The 23,260-nt window shown below is 38.8% G+C and overlaps 1 protein-coding gene across 4 annotated transcripts in view; it reads right to left on the reverse strand.

The window, feature by feature from the left end:
* Positions 1-505: 505 nt before the first annotated feature.
* Positions 506-23,260, reverse strand: part of SLMAP (sarcolemma associated protein) — a 164,189-nt gene continuing 141,434 nt past the window's right edge. For all 4 annotated transcript variants that reach the window (XM_081105952.1, XM_081105955.1, XM_081105954.1 and 1 more), the window contains 7 exons: positions 17,320-17,442; positions 16,059-16,133; positions 13,477-13,797; positions 12,922-13,039; positions 9,046-9,217; positions 4,719-4,853; positions 506-1,306 (listed from right to left, as the gene is read on the reverse strand). In XM_081105952.1, the coding sequence (XP_080962078.1) occupies positions 1,214-1,306; positions 4,719-4,853; positions 9,046-9,217; positions 12,922-13,039; positions 13,477-13,797; positions 16,059-16,133; positions 17,320-17,442 (1,037 nt within the window). In that variant the 3' untranslated portion in view covers positions 506-1,213. The remainder of the gene's footprint in view (positions 1,307-4,718; positions 4,854-9,045; positions 9,218-12,921; positions 13,040-13,476; positions 13,798-16,058; positions 16,134-17,319; positions 17,443-23,260) is intronic.

A 23,260-nucleotide genomic window follows, 5' to 3' on the forward strand; every position in this document is an offset into this window, starting at 1 on the left:
AGAAACTTTATTGACATGACTGTGGTGCTGCACAAAACCACTTCTGTGTTTTAAATTTATAATATCAAGCAGTGTTTAGGTGCTTCACTGAGCCTGGAACGCTATTAATCTTGGGAATAGTGCTCTCATTAACAGAACATACCAATTAACAAAAGAAAATAACCATTTGCATACCCAACCAGGAAATCTGTTGGTAGGTAATAACAGTATACTTCGAACATGAATTAGCTTTGAAATACCATAATCAAATTAAGTCTGTAAAAGCTTATCTAAAGAGAAATTAATTCTTTCTTCAATTAAACATGCTTTGGAGGAAGAGATGATAGAAAAAAAATCATGCTTCCTAAAATGCTGTATATGAAAAAGTAACTTGGCTTTAAAGAAAATATCTCTTTAAATACATGAGGTTTAATAAATTACATTCCAATTGACTCAAAAGTTTGGTTTACTGCACTGAAATTATATAATTACTATGTTTTTGCTTCCAGAAATTCTTTAGTTTGTTCGAGAAAATACTCTCATGGAAAGTTTTTCAAAGTTGATGTCCTCCACATCGTCAAGTCACATTAAGGCTGAACAAGCGTGCACATATTGCCCAAAGTATCACTAGAGCAGAATACTTTCCAGGTGCATTATTTCTCCTTAAACAAAAAAATCCACACAAAGAGTTGTCTCTAAGTCTTGTTCCCAATAGCTCAGTGGTTTTATAACAAGTAAAAAATGGTGTAAATATGTAAAAAATATATATATATATGTGTATATATTTCAAACTGATAGGCACTGAGCACACAGGGCCTCTCTTCCCATGTATACATCGGTTGTTTGGTTTGGGTAATTAACGAATCAGAAAAATGAATTATCTGGCCTTTAGAATTCAGAGTAAAATAGCCATAAATTTAATGTTATAAATAATCTGGTGTACCAAGAAGCCTACTTTAGGCCACCATAATATTCAGAACCCCAACATACTAATTTAAAAATTACATGAAAAATTGCAAGCAAGTTATTGCTTACAATAAAGTCACAATTTTATATTCTCTTTATAGACAGATACATTTTATATAATTTAAAGCAATGACCCTACAGCTGTATTCTTGCACTTCTGTCTGCTGTTTTAAGAGGTAAAAAGGAAGAAAATGGTTCTGTTTGTCCCCAGCATGAGTGTGATGCCAGCTTCTAGAGGGAGGACGGTGTACGGACTCAAGAAACGCTCTCATGGAGAAGCTCTGGCCAGACCTGGCACGTACAGCACAATGGCTGTTACTGCAACCAGGGCAGCCAACATGGGCATCCAGGGCCAGGGTTTCTGTGTGGAAAGAAACCAAGAGTCAGTATCACATTCTCCCCTCTCTTTTCATACATATTAACCCCTTGGTTTCCAGAGAGTCCTGAATACTTGACTATTAGAAAAACTTTATCTTTGCATAAGAAAACATTTTAAAAAGAAAGGAAATAAAGGTGCGGGAGAGCAGGTGTGAGAAGAGCCCTAACAGCAGGAACTCTCTTAGAGGACCACTGTGTCTCGATACATCTCAGGCAAGTCCTGGGCAGTTTTCAGTTTTGTTACAGCTAAAACCCAACAGTGACTTCTAAGAAGCCCTCTGGGCTCAGCCTGCTTTATTTACTCCAGTACCCATATATTACAACTAACTGATGTACACAGATGCCTGGAGTATGTTTCTGCCTAACGTGTTTATTTCTTGATAAAAATCAGACTCACATAGTAGGGTAGTTTTATACAAAAGGTTGGTCAGTAAGAAGATAGAAAGAAAATGGTCTAAGCTTTGATGCTTGAATTTGAAACCACATAAGACAAAATCAGATGGGGTTCAAGATGGGGAAGTGCTACTTAGGGACTCTGCCTATCTGATACTTTTGGTAAAGACCATGTCCAGTGTAATAATGTCATGTGATCATCTCATATGATCTACTAACATGCATGCGTGTTGGAGGCAAACATGGATGGGCTGTTCCCTGTTAATTTTCAGAGGGCTTTATAATATCAACTTGCTTTTGGTTGATAGCTTTATTTTTATTAGTGTTTTTATTAAGAAAGTTGGCTTTTAAGGAAATATTCTAATGTTGCAGATCAGGGCTCAGAAAGATATGGGGTAAATTTACTCTCCTAAGTAAATGCACATTGAGGTTGAGATTGTGAGCCAATGGTCCATTATGTTAATCTCATCCTTTTTCATCTTCATAGCCATTGTGTAAATATAGGCAAGGATTGAAACAAAGAAACCCTACACTATGGAAAAGAAGAGGAAAGGGAGGAGGGGTAAGAAAGCTGGCTGAAAATTTCAAAGAGGCAAACTCTTCATTTCTCATTAAAATTTGATTAAAAATATAATTGGAAAGGGGTACTAATATTGCAGAAATTCATAGCTTACTCCAGTTTGCTAGAGACAAAGACTCAGTTAAACGCAGAATATTAACAACTGGTTAGGTTGGAATTAATTCATTGTTAGCATTACTACAAAGGAAACAAGACAAAATGTTACATGATTAGTTGATTGTTCAATTCATTCAAATGACACAATACATGGCATACTAAATGAAGGGTTTGCTTCAGGTAACAAAATACCCGTGTGGTTTTGCCATGCACTATATTACAAATATGGTACAAACAGGTGATGGGGACAAACAGACAAGGACTCAACAGTAGTGCTTGTACCTTTCTCTACCACAATGGACCGAAACACCAAAACAGGAAAGCCAGGAATAGGCCGATGAATACGGCTGGGACGGGTTGTAATATGGAAGGCTAAAGAAGGGAAGGGATATTAAAATCATTTTATGCTATAAAAAATCAGATAAGATGATTTAGACCCCAAGGGGGTGGGAGGAGGGGTAGAAAGACTGAGGTAATAGAAGTATTAGCACTCAGGTTTTGCACTGATTCAAACATTTTAAAGACATCTAATACAATCCAGAATGATGGACTGTGGTATGTAAGCTGACAAACTACAGCCTAACAGGAACAGCTGGAGGAATGGGCAATGTGGGTGTTCCTAACATCCTAATGAAAGGCAGTATGTTAAGACAGAGCAAGGGCAATACCTCAACAACTGATGCTCTGCTTGACAGTACATTATTTTTGCTTCATACTTGGAATCCATTATTTGACATGAGTAAATTGGAAATGGCTAAAATTTATTTGATCTCTCCATCAAAACCTTTCTTTAAAAAACCAAAACTCTTTTGCTGTTGCTTTAAAGCTTAAAAATAAATGCCCTATGGTGTGTGTTTTCTAAACCAAGTAAGAGAGCTGACATAATGTATGATCATCATTTGGTATATGAAGACAGGCAGCTAAGTCTCAGGGCTTTGGGTTTTATTACCAAATATAAACAATTATTAAATTAGGAGGAAATTACCACAATGAGTGTTATTACAGAGTAACATTTTAGTACCACACGTCCATATTATAAATAAAAGGAAATTTACCCTTACGGTAAATTATTTGTGCAAATGCAAATAATAATAATGTTACTTTAGAAAAGGCTCTAAATGGTGCAGGGAATCCATTCTGATTATGCTAGATGTCTTCATAGGTTAATTTAGTAGAAGGTAGACTGAAATTCCATACTCAGAAGGATATGAATTAACATAAAAGATAGGAGTAATCAAACTTGGAATCAAACCATTATGATCTGATTTTAGAAGAGTTCTGTAATCTATATTTTCAAAATAAATGCACTCTATTTTTGCTTAGCATACAGCCTCCAGACCCCATTCATTAACTTCTAAAAGTCTTCTAACTAAGCCACATGCCTTTATTTTCTAAAAAACTAAGACTTTCTTTGGCAAAGGAAGGACAGCTGGACACAACTCATGAGCATTCTGTGACGGCCATGCAACACTACTCTTTTGCACTGTGCTGCGAGTTAAGCAAAGTGCCTTCCTCTGCAGGAAGTGTGTGTCTCCCGCAGTGTCCAAGCCATGGCAAAGGTCTGAAGTAAGTCACAGCACATCCAACCACACTGAACATCATCCATCAGTTAGGTCCCACAAAGGCAATGATCACCAAAACATGTAACACAACATTTATTTAGTACCACATCTTTTTAAAGACCATCTGCCTTTCTAGCAAATGAAAAACAAATTAATATTAAACCCAGTTTATACTAAAACATTCCAACTTCACACATGTGTGTACACACACATGCACACACATAGCCCTACAGAAACTTCCATATTTCCTAACATTTATGGGAGGCCAAAAAGACACTACGTTTTTTAGGAATGTGCCTTAGTGAGAAAATTCTTAGTATAAAATAAAAGCCATAATAAAGTTTCCATTTTTGGATACAACCAAATGCTAAGGAGTCAACATGAACTACTCTTTCTTAGGTGGGACTCTGGTGGTACAAGGCTTCATTTCCCAGCCAGGAAAAAAAAGAGCCAGAAAGTGGGACAGAAGTTCAGATTCATCAGGGAAAAGCTGACAGTTCTTAGGTAATTATTCTCTTGCAAACAAGGCTCTTGCTCCAGGCAGTCCTCAGGCTCTTCTAGGGGTACAGGTTAAAGGAGCAAATTCTTAACTAAAAATTTTGACAACACAATGATTCCATCATGGCATTTCATAATGAAAATCTTAGTTCATGTGTATTATAGGCCTTAGTTTCTCAAATCAGTAATAAAATCCTCTGAAGAATCGATTTCAGGGCTCTCACCTGCCTCTCAATCAAAGCTAAGCCAAGTTTGCAAAGACTTACATTATTTCCTTTTTCTCGGAGCAGCTTCAGGTTGTCTTTACATTGTTTGAGCTCATCTGTGATTGATTGTTTTTCCTGCTCAGTCATTTCAAACTTCAACTTCAGTTCTGAGAGTACAGTCTGTGTCTTTTCATACTAAAGGCAAAGAAAAAAGAGTGTGCAGACTCAACTTAAAAGGGTATGAAGTTATGTTCTAGTCAGGCTTATATACCAGACCCTCTTTAGTCACCTGCAACACCAAAGTCAAGCCTTTTTGTTTTAAGAAGGATAAGAGAGTTAGGGCAGTGGTAAAAAAAAAAAAAAAAAAAAAAAAAAAGAAGGATAAGAATCATTTACACTAATAATAAGAAGTCTTTAATGTTAACTTGATTCTATGTAAGAATTTTCTGGCTCTGAAGTTAAAAAAAAATTAAGAGAAGTAACTAGTGTGTCATCTGTTTCTAATATAAAGGGTCACTTTTTCCACTAAGTGAGTTAGAGGAGAAAAATAAAATTTCAAACTGAGCAAAAGAAAACAAGTGAAGAAAAACTCCATAGCTTAATTAAATGGCAAGGTTAGAAAGTATGAGTTTATATCCTGGTAAGCAATATCAGCCAAGCTAGTTTAGTCGCGAAGTAGAAAGTATTAATTCCCATTAGTCCTCCCTTAATCCAGCATCACAGGTTATGAAAATGTTCCAGATAAATGAATTTCTAGGCAAATAAAGCAAAGAAATGTGTCTAAGGCAGCGGTCGAAAGGTTGGTGACCACTGGTCTAAGGTACCAACGACTATGAGTAGGGATATTTCTATCTCTCAACTTAAACTTATAAGCATCAATTAAAAGTAATTTTTAGAAATGTGTTTCTGATAGACATTATAGAAAAATGTCTATAGAAAAGTGAAACAAACTACTTCCTGCTCTGAAAAACAGTTCACAGTATATAATTTTCAGATGCACTAGCTAGCCCTCAAAAACACAGGTGAGGTTAATGGGAAATGCAGTATGGTGTGCCCCTACATAAATGCCCCAGGAGGCAGGAATTCTAGACTGGTTCCACTTCTAGATATTGCATCTTACATGCAAGCTGGGCTCCCAGTCAAAGAGCAAAGACTGTTCTGCTGCTGGCTGTGCCTTTGTCTCGGCCTCCGCTGCCATCTCTGAAGATTGTGGAAGAAAGAAAGACAAGGGCTGAGTATAAAATAAATATACCATGGGTCTGCCATACTGGAAAGGTTTCTCCTCTTCCCTAAACATAGACCATGAGGCTGGAAAGCTTCTAACCCTTTCTGCCTATATCCTAGAAATTCCTCAATAAAGGATACACCTTGATATGGTGCTTCTGAATAATGCAATTACCTTGGAGTTTATCATTATGCATCCCAAAAGGTAAAGAACTAAGAAGGGTAAAAATATATAAAAACATTAGTCAGAAGAGGTGGGGGTAAGGGGCTTAGGGTCAGCAGAAAAGTCACTAGAAAATGGGGAGAAAGATATGTGTACAGAGAAGGAGGTAAAATATGAAAGGGGCGCCTTATTACCTACCAAAGTCCCCAGAACAAGTCCAGATAATATACCAGAGAGTGAATTAAGGAGTAAGATTCATGGACTTCATGACAGTTTTTTTCTGTGGGGTCTGTGGACTTCCTTCCAGAAGGCAGAAGGTTATGGGTAGGCTGCCAAGGCAAATCAGTGTACCTAGACTAGTCTGTGTGCCTTAGAACATAATCAATTCTAAATGATCTGATTCTTAACAGTGAGTAATAGAGCAGAAATGAAAAGTGCTTTGCTGACTTAAATTTCCCCTTACTTTCCCTTTCCACCATTTTCACATCCATCCTGCCATTCATACCAAAGCACTTAGCCATTTCTCCGTTCCAGGAGTTGTGAAGCTGAAAGACAGTTAGGCAGCTCATTCGGAAGATTGGCTGTTTACCTTCAGCATGTGAGAGGGGTGGGAAGAACTCTGGCCTCAGAACAAGATGGTGAGGCCAAGCAACTTCGCTGAGTTAGTCTTTGCAAGGTGACTTGTATTTTAATGTATTATAAATTCATAGATATTCCTACTAAATTAAACTATGTAGATGCTTTTTAAAGTCAAATATAAAGATGCTATACTATTATTTTTCTCTTAATACTGAGGGTAAATGTACTGTTCTCATGTATTTTTTCTTTGTTAAATATTCAAATAAAAGCTGCCACATGTAAAAGTTTAATTGTTGGAACAAAGGTCACCTTCTGCAAACTTAGTTTCATATCTTGCTTGGATATCACTTTTGCTCTATCTTGCTTTCTAACTCAGAGGTGAGAAATGAGCTCAGTTCTGATTAAAAGGGAAATACCACACAATATTACCAACACTTCTGGTTTTCTTCTTAAATAACCTTGCTTATTAGCTGATAATATTTTAGCCTTTTACAGTGCTCAAGATACATAATGATGATACTACGCATGATTCTATGAGAGAAAGGAGAACAAAGGGGAATACTGAAAGGGAAGAATATATGTGCATTAATAAAAGGTAGTAATTCATTTGCAACAGATTACACAGAGATAAGAGCCTCAGTAAAGAACAGTTTAGTTACAGACTAGTATCCAATAGTTGACATCAAACAAACAGAAAGAGAAGCAAATTTACATTACAAAGAAGTGTGATGACTACATATCATTTCACAATGGGAAACACTGAACAAGAAAACAAAAAAGAAACATATTGACAAGATCAGACATATTTTTAAATATGCTGCATTTAATGCAATCCCAAGGCTATCAACAATTTAGATGCTGTGACAACATGCCACTGCAATTTATGGAAACAGTTAAAGCATTTTGCACTGATGGCTTGGTAACCAAAAACAGGCAAACAAATAATGCAACAAAACGGTAATGCATTCACAGTAACATACAACAGAATCATCTTCCAACCACAGCATTCTTCCCAGATTCTGAAAGAATTACGACATATGGACTGGAAGAACACAAAGTGCTTACAGTATTAAATACTTGGGTATTTACTTTGGCACAAAATTTGTGTTCCAACTAAATAAAGTGAGATTTCTCCCCAAACACATATCCTTAGCAAGAGGATAAAAATGAACATATTACAAAATCAATATGGCTGCATATACTGTTACAGGTTTTTTCTTTTCCTTTAGGAACAAACATGAAGACAGAACAATAATCATTTCCAAGTTCAGGACACTACAAGGAAAGGAAAGTGCAAAGGAAAACTGCATTGATTAAACAGATTTTCTAAAAACAATTTTGGGAAAATTCGTTATTAAAGACAGAGAACTGTCTTCAACTTCCTTCCATTTATAACAAATCCTTTGTTTAACAGAGTCTACAACTGGGGTGGGCCCTGACCAGTAAGTAGATCAAAATGCACTAGGCTTCTCCATGCCCAGAGCAGGTCAGGAGGCAATGCAGGCCAGGAGTGCAAGGCCAGGACTGAACACAGCTCTTACTGCTGCATTGTCAACTTCAAGTCTTTGCTCAGAAGAGGTTGGGTGGGGTCTCTGCTCCAAAGTCAACCTTCACCATTTTTAACATGATTTTTTAAAAAAAGCCACCAAGTCAAGGTTTGAAGCAAAATGACATGAAACAGGAGCATGCATATTTGTGAAGAAGGGGAAAATGAGATGGGGCTTGTGGGAAGAAAGTAAAAGGTCATAGAATATGTATTTGGCTGGCTGGTTATTAGGTGAATTTTAAGTAACTTTTCAGGCCAGTTTCACCTGAGGGGTTTAAATAGCATTATGGTGTGGCCTCACTTTATTTTCCAAAGTATTCTTTCTTTTTTTTTTTTTTAAATATGTTTTTATTGATTTCAGAGAGGAAGGGAGAGGAGGAAAGAGATAGAAACACCAATGATGAGGGAGAATCATTGATCGGCTGCCTCCTGCACGCCTCACACTGGGTGGAGGATTGAGCCCACACACAGGCATGTGTCCTGACTGAGAATCAAATTGTGACCTCCTGGTTCATAGGTTGACTCTCAACCACTGAGCCACAACAGCTGAGCATTTTCCAAAGTATTCTAAGTAAGATACTGTCTTTGAGAGGGTTAAGTGATTTGGTACAAAGGGTTTTTCATATAGGTCAACAACTGGTATGGAAAAAATTTTAATGTAATTTTATATATTTATATTTTTTAATGGTTTGGCCTAAATACAAATTCTCTATATATGGACCATGATACACAGCTAGAAATCACCAAGCAGAGATGTTCCAAGTATCAACTTCGTGACAGGTAATGTAACTTGATTTCTAACTAGCATGAATATCTGATTTGCTTTTGGCTGTAAGTCCAACCATAATGGGGCTTATAATGTCTTTCCGCTTTACCTCTTTCTGTACATCCTTTGCTTGGTTTTCAGCCTTACTGAGCAGAGTTTTTAAATCAGTTGAATCCCGAAGATGCTGTTCTTTCAAGGATCCCATCTGATTCTCAAGCTCTTTCCTTGTCATCTGAAGGATGCCAAGATCACTGGTAAGCTCTAAACTCTGCTTCTGAGAACTGTAAGATAAATATTCACAGTTATTCATGTAAAAACTAGACACAGCAGGAAGTCCAATTCCTTAAACATTTCACTAGGAGGGATGGAGTGGATTTCAGAGAAAAGAAAACTATATAAAAAGTAAGAGTTTCAATAAGTAAAAAGTGTCAAAACACTAAAGAATGCAAGTAAGTTTAAAGCTGTGTCCTATTTGCAGATAATCAGATATACATAAAGGTTGAAATTTAAAAGTAGAAGTAGAAGGTGACTATATTTTGTTATATCACATTATATTAACTATCATAAAAAGATTCAGTGTAGGTCTTCTACAGGAAAGAATAGCATGTGCTTCAACTATTTATTATAAGTACTTGACAAATAGGATGGGGGATAGAAACTCACAGTTTAGAAGTCACTGCCAATTCAAGTAAAGATAAACCTACTCAAATGAGAAGACACACCAAAATGGGGAAAAACACAGAACAAAGAACCAGGAGGCTGGGGCCCCTATTTGGTTGTGGGATGTTAAGCAAGTCATTTGACTGGTATAATACCATTCTCTGAGTAAGGATTTCCTGAGCTCTCAGATCTGTGCCGGCACCATGTTAAACAGACACAGATAATACAAGGAGAGTCTCAGTGCCCTCCACGGAACTCAATTTTCTGAGGCTGTTTTCCCGCTTAAATTCTATGATTACCAAATTTTAAAACTTGATTTAAAAAACCAACCACAATTTACACACTAGGAAAACAGTTTTATAGGCATAAAAGGAAATTCTTCATTCAATTCCTTTTACATCACAGACAACAAAGAACAAAAGACCTGAATAGTGTAGTTGTGTTAAAGAATTTGGCTTCCAGGACCTGGCTGGGTAGCTCAGTTAGAGCATCATCCCAATACACCAGTGTTGTGGGTTCAATCTCCAGTCAGGGCACATACATGCATCAACCAAAGGATGTATAAATACGTGGAACAACAAATCGATATTTCTCTTTCTTTCTCTCTCTCAAATCAGTTAAAGAGATAATTTGGTTCTCATATATAAATGAAACAGCTAAAGAAGGATAAGGTCTTAAAAATTATTATGCCTCTCAGGATGAGTCATAAGACTCAGGATGTAACTGAGGTACTATCCTATATAATAAACCCTAATATGCAAATCGACCAAACAGTGGAATGACCAGTTGCTATGACGTGCACTGACCACCGGAGGCAGATGCTCAAAGCAGGAGCTGCCCACTGGTGGTCAGTGCATTCCCACAGGGGGAGTCAGTCAGACGCTGGGCTCATGGCTGGTGAGTGCAGCGGCAGTGGCAGGAGCGCTAAGGATCCCTCAGCAGACATCCCCCGAGGGGTCCCGGACTGCGAGAGGGCGCCGGCCAGGCGGAGGGACCCCACCCACTCCAGCGCACAAATTTTGTGCACCAGGCCTCTAGTGTAGTATACTAGTAAATCACATTTTGATTGTATGCTAGGCAGATTCTTTTTTTTTTTTTTTTTTTTTGCTAGGCCAATTCTTAGGAGGCAGATGTGATGTCAAGCCAATACAGCCAGGAACTAAATGGCAGATAATAACCCATGAAGAAAGACTAGGTTCTAAATACAAGTATGCTGGGGAGGCTTACCAAATAAATTTAGAGAACTTCTAAACCAGAAGTTTAAGAAATTAATTTGTCTTAAATAGTATATGTCAATTTAGGCAGACAGCTTAACCAACGATCTAGTATGAATATTCCAAACTCTGTGACTACATATATATATATATATACACACACACACACACATACATACATACACACACTAGAGGCTTGGTGCATGGATTCATGCACCGGTGGGGTCCCTCGGCTTGGCCTGCGGGGATAGGGCCAGAACTGGCTCTCTGACATCCTCCAAGGCGTCCCGGATTGTGAGGGCACAGGCCAGGCTGAGGGGCCCTACCGGTGCATGATCAGGGCCAGGGAGGGACCACGGGAGGGCTCCAGGGCGTGTCTAGCCCATCTCGCCCAGTCCTGATCGACTGGACCCCAGCAGCAAGCTAACCTACCAGTCAGAGTGTCTGCCCCCTGGTGGTCTGTGCACATCACAGCAACTGGTTGTACGGTCGAACAAATGGTTGGACACTTAGCATATTAGGCTTTTATTATATAGGATATAATGTTTTTATTGATTTAGAGAGAGAGAGAAAGGGAGAAGGATAGAGAGATAGAAACATCATTGAGAGCCCAGCCAGCATGGCTCGGTGGTTGAGCATCAACCTATGAACCAGGAGGTCACAATTCAATTCCCAGTCAGGGCACGTGCCTAGGCTGTGGGCTCATTCCCGTTGTGGGGCACCAGGACGTGCAGGAGACAGCCAATTAATGACTCTCTCATCAGTGATGTTTCTATCTCTTTTTCCCTCTCCATTCTTCTCTGAAATCAATAAAAATATATTAAACACACACACATACACACACTTTCCTTTAAACAAACAAACAACAAAAAATCAAAACATTACTGAGAGAGAACATGGATCAGCTACTTCCTGCATGCTCCTACTGGGGATTGAGCCCCTAACCCAGGCATGTGCCCTGACCAGGAATCAAACTGTCGACCTCCTGGTTCATGGGTAGAGGTTCAACCACTGAGCCATGCCAGCTGGGCCCTTTTTTCTTTTTTTTGTTAAAATCCTTACCTGATATTTTTTCCCATTGATTTTTAGAGAGAGGAAGAGAGACAGAGAGAGAGAAACATCCATGTGATCAGTTTGTTGCCTACCACATGTGCCCTAACCAAGGTAGGGAATCGAGCCTACGACCAAGGTAACCTTGACTAGAATTGAACCCTGGACTCTTCAGTCCAAGGGCTGAAGCCCTATTCACTGAGCCAAACCAGCTAGGGTGATAACTGACTTTTTGCTAACCTTAATGCTCTTGAGGAAGGTAACCACAAGGCTAGCAAGAATAATGACTTCCATTTTGGTGTACTGGGGAGAAGAGGTGGATTAAAAGTAGCTTTAATAATAAACAGGTACTACTTTCATATTCTGAATAAGAGTATAAATGCTATTTAAATAAAAATATATAACAGATCAAATTTTTAAGGAAAAATAAATTTTGAACTCTGTAACAAATGTTTGCAGAGTTCAAATCCCCGTGGGAAAACCGGACTCCACTAATCTGTTGAAGTAAATCTACTGCATTGATCGGTTTGCATTTAAGGTACTGGATGCTAGAAAGATTTAACTGATTAGAGAATTCTTGATCTTATATATTATTACTCTTTATGTAACCCTGTTTGAAGTCCAGAAGCTGAATTTGTGTCTTTTAATTGTATAAATTCTTTGTCATGGTCATATCATCCTTATTGTAAAAGAAGGGATCACTGGCGTGAAAGAAAAGCAAACTTGTATTTGAAATTTATTATCATTTAGTTTATAGGACAAATTCAATCACTAATTAAAGATCTTTGCTGCTCATTTAGGAATATTTTTTGGGGAAGGGAGCATTTAATGAACCTATATTCCATGAGTACACCAAAAGGAAAGAATGTGTATCATGATGGTGGTGGTAGAAAAAAAAATGCTGAAGTAGTCATGTAGCATGGTTAACCTGCCAAACAGCCAAAATGAGACTGGCTGAACATTTTGCTCCAAAAATATATTTAAGTATCAAAATTAAATTAACTTTAAATTAAAATGTAAGATAAAGAAATATTTCAAAGCTAAAAAGAGTTCTTGCATACTTGTGCAATTCTTTTTCTTGCCGCTGCAGTTCTGATGATAGCAAAACATTTTCCTTTTTTAGAGAATGGCATTCAGTTTCCAATAATTTCCATTCCTTTCTCAACTTCTCTAGTTCACCTAAAAGAATCCCAAAACATATTCATTAACATAGGAACATAACTTCCATAATTAAGAGAAAACAAGATGAAAAATTTCAGAGAACATAATTTCCCCCCTTTAAAAACATGTAAATTTTACATGGCTATTCTTAGATTCCTATTACTCTGCATCTATACCTCACGAGAAGCCCCATCACTTTGAACTTTTGTAATCCCCTCCCCACTTGACTTTTATAAGACAAATAATTTTTAACAGTATTTAAATAAAATATAAAATTATAAAACATTTAGCTTATTCTAGAACTTGCAGACCTGAAGTTCTTATAGCCCTACTATAAGACACTGTTTTGTATAATCAATTGCTATCAAAGAGAAGAGCCTGGGTTGTTAATTTTTATAAGTTATATGGTTATCATTGTCAAGAGGTTAGAGCTTATGTAAAATACACTTATCCACCTTGTAGCCTTGTTGCTTCCTCTCTCTGCTGGTCCTCACATTGTTGACATCGAAGCTGAAAACTGTTTTGCAGACTCGTGATTTCTTTCTCATATTCAGACGCTGCTTTCCGCCACCTCTCAAGCTCACCTCGCACCTTCTTAAGCTCTTCTTGCAAAGAAGCAATGTCAGTGTCCCGCTCAGAGGCAGCCTTTTCTGCTGCTTGATGAAGAAGCAAAATTTCATCTCGGGCACTAAGCAGTTCATCTCGAGTGCTTGTGATTTCACTGTCCTTCTCGTCCCGGAGATTCTCAATATTGATGTGTAACCTCTGCAGTTGGGCTACAAAAGTATATTTATCTATCATTTCCTTAGTCCATAGCAATTAGGAATAAAAGAATAGCCCATATGGGACTGTAGTCACTACATAGCCCAAGCTATCACAGCTGTTTGTTGTTTTTGATTAGACTGTACAAGCAATCTATGTTTAATGTAGAAAATGTCAAAATACAGAAACACACAGAGAAAACAAACAAACAAATTAATCTTTATTTCCCCCACACAGAGAAAATTGCTTCTAACATTTGGACTTATTCTTCTGGGTATTTTCTATGCATCTATACACGTAGAATACAAAATAGGGAGGGATAAAAATATGTGTAGTGCTCTCTATCCTGCTAGTGATGAACATCTCTTAACAAAATAGTTATGCTGTAACTTTTTTTTTGGCGGATCCTTTATTTTAGACATTGTAGACTGTTTAGTTTTTAATTATTCTAAAAAATACTGCTTAGGGTGAATTCCTAGATAGAGAATGCTTGATCAAATGGTAAACATTAGAAAAATCTTTGATGTTCTTGATTCAATTTTCTGTTCAAATATCAATTCCTTAAAGAAGCCTTCTCTGATGACTTACCTAAAAAATCTTATCTGTCATTCTCTAGCTATTTACCCTGCCCTTACTGGATATCACATTATATATTTGTTTGTTGTTTATCTTTTCACTAGACTGTACATCTTATGCATGATCTATCCCCAATACTAGCAAACAATCAAGAATTAATAAAATTAATGAATACTGCCTAATTTTTAAACTTTATTTTTATTGTTGACACTATTACAGATGTCCCCATTCAAAGAGCTACATTTTTAAAAGATCTGGTCTTATGCCCTGATGATAGAACTGGAAATAATTTGTATGAAATAACACTTTGTTTAGGACTAGCATACTAGGTTTGGTTACTATAACATGAGAAAATTATAGGTAAAAAAAGTTCCTTTGACAAAATAAAAGAATAATTAAAATAATCAAGAGGATTTAAGGCGGGGAGAGGAGGAGGAGGTTGCTCCATAAATAAATATTAAAGAAAATATTAGGCCTTTTAAGTGTGCAGGAAACACTGAGAGGTAACAGGTTCAAAACCTGAAAAAACACAATGGCCAGTGATGGTATGACCATGGATTTGTGGGTTAAGTCCTGAAATATACATGCTGGCACTAGGGGGCACTCATTGATGCTTATGTAAGGCATCTTTAAAGACAAAAGGCAGCACTAAGTCACAGAACTGTCACAGAAAACTGCCCATGCACAATACAGGATGGCAATATAGATTCAAATAACATTTATATAAATTAATGAATAAGAGCATTAAACTATAATAAGGGCTTAAAAAGTTTTCAACTTAAAATGATATACAACCTATACCAGAAATTCTAATTTGACCATAATAAAATTTAAAAATTTTAATAGCTCAAATATCCCACTCAAAAGAAAACCCAAAGACTGGCTTTTCTCTCGGCTATTTTAAGACAAATATCACAAGCCTCATACCATGGCTCCCCATTTCTTCTGAAGTGAGATTGTCTAATTTCTTCTTACCCTATCTCGCAAACTAAAAATTTAAATAACATTAGTTCCCTCTTTGACAATGAAAGCAAATTAATCTTGCTTAGGAATCTTACAATAGCATAGGAAAGAAAGATCTCGCTTGGGGTATCTCGCAATTATAGCCTCACAGTACCAGGAGCTGCAGTTCAAAGAAAACTCGTGACAGGCAGAGGTCTTTCTGCTCATTTCTGCAATGACTCCGTGATAGCCCACTAAATGGGGGCTATGAAGAGCAGTCTTTACCACTGAAGGCAGTGTTGGGACCATTATTCTGTTTCATGTGGTATATAATTTTTGTTGCAATGCCAAGTGTGTTATGAACATTAGCAACATAAGCTAAAAGTGCTAATGCACAGAGCAGCTCAAACTGATTTCCTATCTGAAGGCTATCTCTGTAGTAACTCACTGCAATAACTCAGAAAGTGACAACCTTTCCAAATCCTCACCTTCACCCTTGCTCTTCTAACCCAAGTGTCTATTGTTTGAGTACAGGGGAATCTTCCTTTATATAGAAAGAAAGGAAAGGAGAAAGGGAGAGAAGGAGGGGGGGAGGGAGAGAGGGAAGGAAAGAGGGAGGGAGGGAAAGATGCAAGGAGGGAGCTCACCCAGTTATAGTCTCAGATTCTAGGGAAGAACAAAGGGAATGCTCTGCACTCTTAGTTTCCAATCCCTGTGAATCACTAAAAACTATCTCAAATACCCTTAGTGTCCATACCTTGAAGAACCTGTATTTGTTTAGTGGATTCCTCAATTTGATTTCGATAGGCTTTTCTTTCTTCTTCCAAAAGAGCTAAAAGTAAAACACAGTATATCTAATTTTGTGAGTTAATAAAAGTATTCAGAATTGGGCAGTGGGAAATTTCTTAAAAATTCTCTCCTAAAGCTTATTGAAGGAAACAAAAGTTAGGCGGTAAGTATCATCGGTATTAGCAGTTAGACAGTTTAAAGGTTTTAGGAGCACAAACAGTAAGTAGTAAGTAATAAATCTATTCAATTGAGTAGTGGGGTTTCCCAGACTATGTATCACCAAGATATGTGCTATTCTTCACATGAGAAACATTCTTGATAATTGTTAATCAGCATTTTGAGCTTAAATTAAGAAAAAAAAAAGAACTTAAAATCCTAATGTGTACTATCAAGTACATAGAAAGTACTGACTAAATAACTGCTGTTTGGGAAATGTTTTTGTTTGTTTTTTAAATATAATTGATTAAATTAGCCTGAGCCCTCCACAAGGTTTAAGTTCAATGCATAGCAACTCTAATTTCTTCAAGAAGCAGGAAAGGAAGGGAGTAGTAGCATCTCCCTGAGAGTCTTCCTCCTGGTCAGGAAGGCCTTCTTAGAGAACATGAGGACGCCAAAGGCCGTTCACTTTCTCCTCACTCTAAAACTTTCTAATGTGCTAACTGACTACAACCTGGCAGTTACTGTGAATGATACAGAAATGTAAGCTCTAGGGAATAGCCTATGACTCCACTGGCCTGTGACACTACAGTTAAGTGAGCTACTAGGAAAGAAATGGTTGGGACATTAGAAGATTCTTTCTATACCTTAATCTAGCCTGATTCTTCCCATTTACTGCTGAGTACACTGGAAAGTCACAGGGAATATAAATCTCCCTTATCTTATACTGAGTAGCTTACATTAGGTTAACTAAAATTTAGAAGTTTATATACATAGCTTTTCCCTTTTGTTGTACTCAATATGTAATGAACTATCAAGATCTTTCACTGGCAGAGATCTTTCATGATGTTCACATCAAAAATGTGAAAGAAGTAGAGCAACCGAACTCTCCCCACTTTATTGATGTGAAACGTAAGTTCAGAGAGTTTAAGTGAATGTCCCAAGATCACATACCTAATAAAGTTGTGGATCAGGAACAAGATACCTTGCCTCTAGACTCCAAGTTTGGGGCCATTCAGTTATATCATGTTGCCTCCATATCCCCTAAAGAATCAAAGTAATCTTGATCTCACCTTGAAGTTCAAAGCATTTTTGTTTACTTGCTCTAGCTAGCTCCTGGGCTTCAATCAATTCCTTGCGAAGATGCTGAATTTCTTGTTTTGCCTCAATTTCTGACTGTGCACCCTGCGAGTCATCTGATAAAAATGTTTATTTTAAAAGCAAAAGTTAGTATCACAATATAAACTCTACAACCAAAGATTAGCAATCTCATGTTTAGACATGCATAATTAAACAACACAGCATAACTGAGTTAAATAAAACTTGGGAGCAAATTATATTAAGCATTTTAGTCATTTTACCTTGGAGAAAGAATACAAGTACAGTTAAATAAACATATTAGTAGCTCATGGCATGTTACTATAAAACATATATTAATACATACTAAAATTATAAATTTCACTCATATAGAGCTTATGTAAGGCCTGAATGTCAGTAAGACAAGCATAATGCTATTCTTTACCAATTTTGAAATTCTTTGATAACAAAATCAGAACAATTTCACTTTTAACTTAACTGGAAGTGAAAAAAAGAAGAAACAAACTTTTCTTCCAGAAAAAGTATTTTTAGCATGATTTCCACAGTTGTGGGATACAAAATAAAAACCAGGCTAAAAGCTGCACTGTGCACACGTTGTCATGACTGTTTTCCCAACAATACACACATAACAAATATTTGTTGAATTATTAAATGATGTAAGAAATAACTTAAATGATTTTATTGAAAGAAATTAGACCTACTCTTACATCTCAACTACATCCTTCCCCTAATTTCTTTCCTTTCTAGCCATTCTGTTCATCTTTCATTGTATTAAAACTTTCTGCTACTGCATATTGCCTGAAATAAATCAGATAGGCCATATTCTTCCAGTGCATTCTATTTGACTATTACTTTGTTTTATAACTAGCTCAGGCATAACAACTTTAATCCATCAAAACAGAGCTGCCCTAGCTGGTTTGTCTCAGTGAATAGAGTGTTGGCCTGTGGACTGAAGGGTCCCAGGTTCCATTCCTTCAAGGGCACATTCCTGGGTTGCAGGCTCAATCCCCAGCCCTGGTTGGGGCGCATGCGGGAGGCAACCAATTGATGTCTCTCTCCCACATTGACGTTTTTCTCTGTCTCTTTCCCTCCCTTTCACTCTCTCTAAAAAACAAAAATCAATGGAAAAATATCCTCAGGTAAGGATTAACGAGAGAGAGAGAGAGAGAGAGAGAACGCTGAGGCCCTGGCTAGTGTGGCTCAGTTGGTTGGGTGTCGTCCATGCACCAAAAGGTTTCAGTTTCGATTCCGGTCAGGGCACATGCCCAGTTTTGGGGCTCAATCCCCGGTAGGGGACGTGCAGGAGGAAGCCAATTGATATTTTGTTCTCACATTGATGTTTCTCTTTCTCCCTCCTACCCATTCTCCCTCCCCACTTCCTTCCTCTCTCTTAAAATAAATTTTATTTTATTTTTTAAAAAACAGCTGAAAATATAATTTCACAATACAATCTAAGTAAGTCTCAGATGTTACATACACATATTTTCATACTCATTGATTACACGGGGAAAGGGGAAGAGAAGAGGAAACGCTTCCTTATAGTAGAAAGCCAGCCAGTAAATGTAAAGGGAATGACAGAATCAGAAAATCACTATTTGGCAACTAATGTAGTAACAGTTGATTCAGGCAAGAATCATCAGTAGATGCTAAAATTAAGTAGGTAACAGGAGTAACAGGATACTTACATACCAGCAATAGAACAATTCAATATCAGACACCTCCTCCTGATATGATGTGCACTATTATTGTTATATCCCTACCAAAAATGCATAGCTTGAATCTAATCATGAGGAAACACAAGGTACAGACAAACTAAGGGACATTTTATAAAATACTGCTCTTCCAAAATGTCAATGTCATGAAATACAAAGAAAGACTGGAACTATTCCAGATTAAAGGAGACTAAAGAGTCACAAAAAAAGAATGCAACCCATGACTCAGGATTTTCTTTTGTCATAAAGGTCATTATTGAGACAACTGACAAAATGTGAGTAAGGCTTGTGGATTTGATAATAGTAATATACTAGTATATCAATGTTAAATTTGGGGAACTGTATAATAGTTATGCAAGAGAAACAAAAAATTCACACGGAAGTATTTCAGAGTAAAGGCTATGATGTTACAGTTGTTCCTCCCCCCCGCCCCCCATAGCTCCCCTCCACCCGGTTCCCACCCCACCCTCTGCCCTTACCACCTCCCCCCACTGTCCTCATCCATAGGTGTACGATTATTGTCCAGTCTCTTCCTGCACCCCCCACATCCTTTCCCCCCGAGAATAGTCAGTCCACTTCTTTCTCTGCCCCTGATTCTATTATATTCACCAGTGTATTCTGTTCATCAGATTATTTATTCACTTGATTTTTAGATTCACTTGTTGATAGATGTGTATTTGTTGTTCATAATTTTTATCTTTACCTTTTCCTTCTTCTTCCTCTCCTTAAGGATACCTTTCAGCATTTCATATAATACTGGTTTGGTGGTGATGAACTCCTTTAGCTTTTTCTTATCTGTGAAGCTCTTTATCTGACCTTCAATTTTAAATTATAGCTTTGCTGGGTAAAGTAATCTTGGTTGTAGGTTCTTGCTATTCATCACTTTGAATATTTCTTCCCACTCCCTTCTGGCCTGCATAGTTTCTGTTGAGAAATCAGCTGACAGTCATATGGGTTACTCCCTTGTAGGTAACTAACTGTTTTTCTCTTGCTGCTTTTAAGGTCCTCTCTTTGTCTTTTGCTCTTGGCATTTTAATTATGATGTGTCTTGGTGTGGTCCTTTTGTTCGGGGTTCTCTGTGCTTCCTGGACTTGTAAGTCTATTTCTTTCACCAGGTAGGGGAAGTTTTCTGTCATTATTTCTTCAAATAGGTTTTCAATATCTTGCTCTCTCTCTTCTTCTGGCATTCCCATAATTTGGAGGTTGGTACACTTGAAGTTGTCCTAGAGGCTCCTTACACTATCTTCATATTTTTGGATTCTTTTTTCTTTTCCAGTTGGGTGTTATTTGCTTCTTCGTATTTCAAATCTTTGACTTGATTCTTGCGATCCTCTAGTCTGCTGTTGGAACTCTGTATAATATTCTTTATTTCAGTCAGTGTATGCTTAATTTCTAGTTGGTCCTTATTTATAACCTCGAGGGTCTTGCTAGATTTCTTGAGGGTCTCACTAAATTTATCGGCGGTTTCTAGAAAATTCTTGAAAAACCTTGTAAGTGTGGTTTTGAACTCTAAATCCAGTAGTTTGCTTTCCTCCATTTCTGTCATTTGTGACCTGTTTCTTTGTCTCCACATTTTGGCTGCTTCCCTGTGTTGATAGAGTGGCTTTGTGTGCTAGGTGTCCTAAAGGGCCCAGTGGCTCAGCCTCCCCAATTACCTGAGGTGGACACTCTTGGTGCACCCCTTTGTGGGCTTTGCGCACAGTCTTGTTGTAGTTAAGCCTTGATTGTTGTAGGTATCACTGGGAGGAATTGACCTCCAGGCCAATTGGCTGTGAGAATCAGCTGTGTCTGCAGTGGGAGAACTTCTGTGCTGGAGACACCCTTCTGGGGCAAGACTTGCTTCAGTGGGGCTTTGGTGCTCACTGAGTTTGCCCCCTGAGTGTGTCCCTTATGGATCTGAGGAGTTTTAATCTGGATGGTCCCACTCTGGCCACTGGGTACACTGGCTCTTGGATCTCTAAGGAGGTGCTAATTTAGCCTCTGCCTGAGGCTACCCAGCAGGAGCTATGGAGAGATCTGCAGATTCCTCTTCTTTGTTTGGGGTTTGGAGGTGCCCAGATGAGGCCCAGCTGTGAAGCAATGCAAGCTGCTGTAAGGCCTTGGGCCTTCTTTTGGAAGTTCGGGTCTCTCTGACCCAGCTGCAGTTTTTAGGTAATTTTCAGATTGAAAAGGGCCAGGCCTTTCATATGCAAAAGCCTCTGTGCACAGCTTGGGTGGGGCGGGGTCTCAGGGAATCAACAGGACGGAGCAAGCAGCTATGGCTGCTCCTCAGTCCTGCCCTAAGAGGCCTCACGTCTCAGTGTCCTGGTAATCGCTGCAAGCACCTCTGAGAGAAAGCCACCCTCGATTTCTGACCCATGCCAGATAGTCCAGTTTCTCCCCGTATGAGTCTGGGTCCTCAGAGACTCGCCTGGAACTGGAGTTCAGAGCAGTCGGGAGCTTGAGACCCCCTCCCGACTGAAAAAGACAACCGTGTCCTCAGTTGCCAGCCCTTTCCACGTGCGCCTCCGTACCTCTGCACTTTACTTCCGCACCTCCTCTGAGTCTCAGTGTGCTTTTCTCTTTCCTTGTAGTTGTAGAATTTCCACTCAGCCAGCCCTCCTGTGGTTCTGGATGATGTCCATTTTGTCTTTTAGTTGTATTTTTGAAGTTGTTGTGTGAGGCAGCAATTTCCGGTGTTTACCTATGCCGCCATCTTGGTTTCCTCTGCAGATTATTTTTCTATGTAATCCACCTTGAAGGTCTATTAAAGCAGACATTTCTTGTCTGCAGCAGAACAATTCTCTTGATCAGTGATGTTGTGAAACAAAACTAATACTTATTTTTCAAATTAAAAATAATGGAACAGATTTTATGTTAAGTAATTATGTTTTGGGAGACAAATTTAACTTAGGCAATAATATATATATATATATGCCTAAACGACCGGCCGACCTACGGTCCGGTAGCTATGATGCACACTGACCACCAGGGGTCAGACAATGCAGGAGCAGAAACCACAGATATGGAAACATGGAACATACTGATGAATCTCAATGGGAAGGGGGTTGGGCGGGAAGAGATTAACCAAAGATCTTAAATGCATACTAGAAGCCCAGTGCATGTGCATGGGTGGGGTCCCTCGGCCTGACCTGTGGGGATCAGGCCGAAACCAGCTCTCGGACAACCCCCAAGGGGTCCCAGATTGTGAGAGGGCGCAGGCCAGGCCAAGGGATCCCACTGGTGTACAAATCCATGCACTGGGCCTCTAGTGAGCTTATAACATAAGGATCAAGTAAATTAGTTCTCTGTACCACATAGTGAAAAGGACCAGCATTTTAATTAGATCAAATAAGATGCCTTGCATCAAATAATCCCATCTAATAATAGACAAACATGGTAATTGACCGTACCTTTGCTATGCCTCCCATTGGCTAATCAAGGCGATATGCAAATTAACCGCCAACAAAGACGGCTGCTAATTTGCATACTGCAGGCAGGGCGGAACAGCGCTATCTCGCCTGCCGCGCCGCCATCTGGGTCTGATATTTGCAACCTGGGGCGGTGGGGTGGGACAGCACCATCCTGCCTGCCCTGCCGTCATCCGGGCCTGCTATCTGTGACCCAGGGCGGCGGGCGTCCATGCGCGACCCGACCTGGGGTAGCCGGGCAGTGCAGCAGTGATCGATCAGCTCACCCGGCCTCCATCTGGGCATTCCGTGTGCGACCTGACCCGGGGCGGCCGGGCAGGGCAGCAGCGATCAGCCGGCCCGTCCAGGCGTCCTGTGTGCGACCCGACCCGGGGAGGCAGGGCAGGCACCGAGGGATCGGGCCTGCCATCTGCCACCTGGGGAGCGGGCCTAAGCCAGCAGGTGGTTATCGCCCGAGGGGTCCCAGACTGTGAGAGGGCACAAGTGGGGCTGAGGGACACTCCCTCTGCCCTCCCCTGCCAGTGCACAAATTTTTGTGCACCGGGCCTCTGGTGTAAATATAAAATTCTAGAGTTTGATCATAGAAGTAGAGATATTGACTTCAAATCTTTACAAATTAAGTTTAATATAAACACAAATGACTATATTCAAACTAATCAAGTAGTCAATGTGTTGATCCTCTTTTCAGAAAACCAAGTGACTATTTAAAAGAAAAAAAAATTTTTTTTGGCCAAAGACAAATGAGCAAATCTTTTTTCTGCTAAGGCTGACCAATGGCTCATTGTACTTCATAG

Source organism: Myotis nattereri, assembly GCF_964212035.1.
Source record: "Myotis nattereri genome assembly, chromosome: 14".
In the NCBI taxonomy this organism is placed as follows: Eukaryota; Metazoa; Chordata; class Mammalia; order Chiroptera; family Vespertilionidae; genus Myotis; species Myotis nattereri.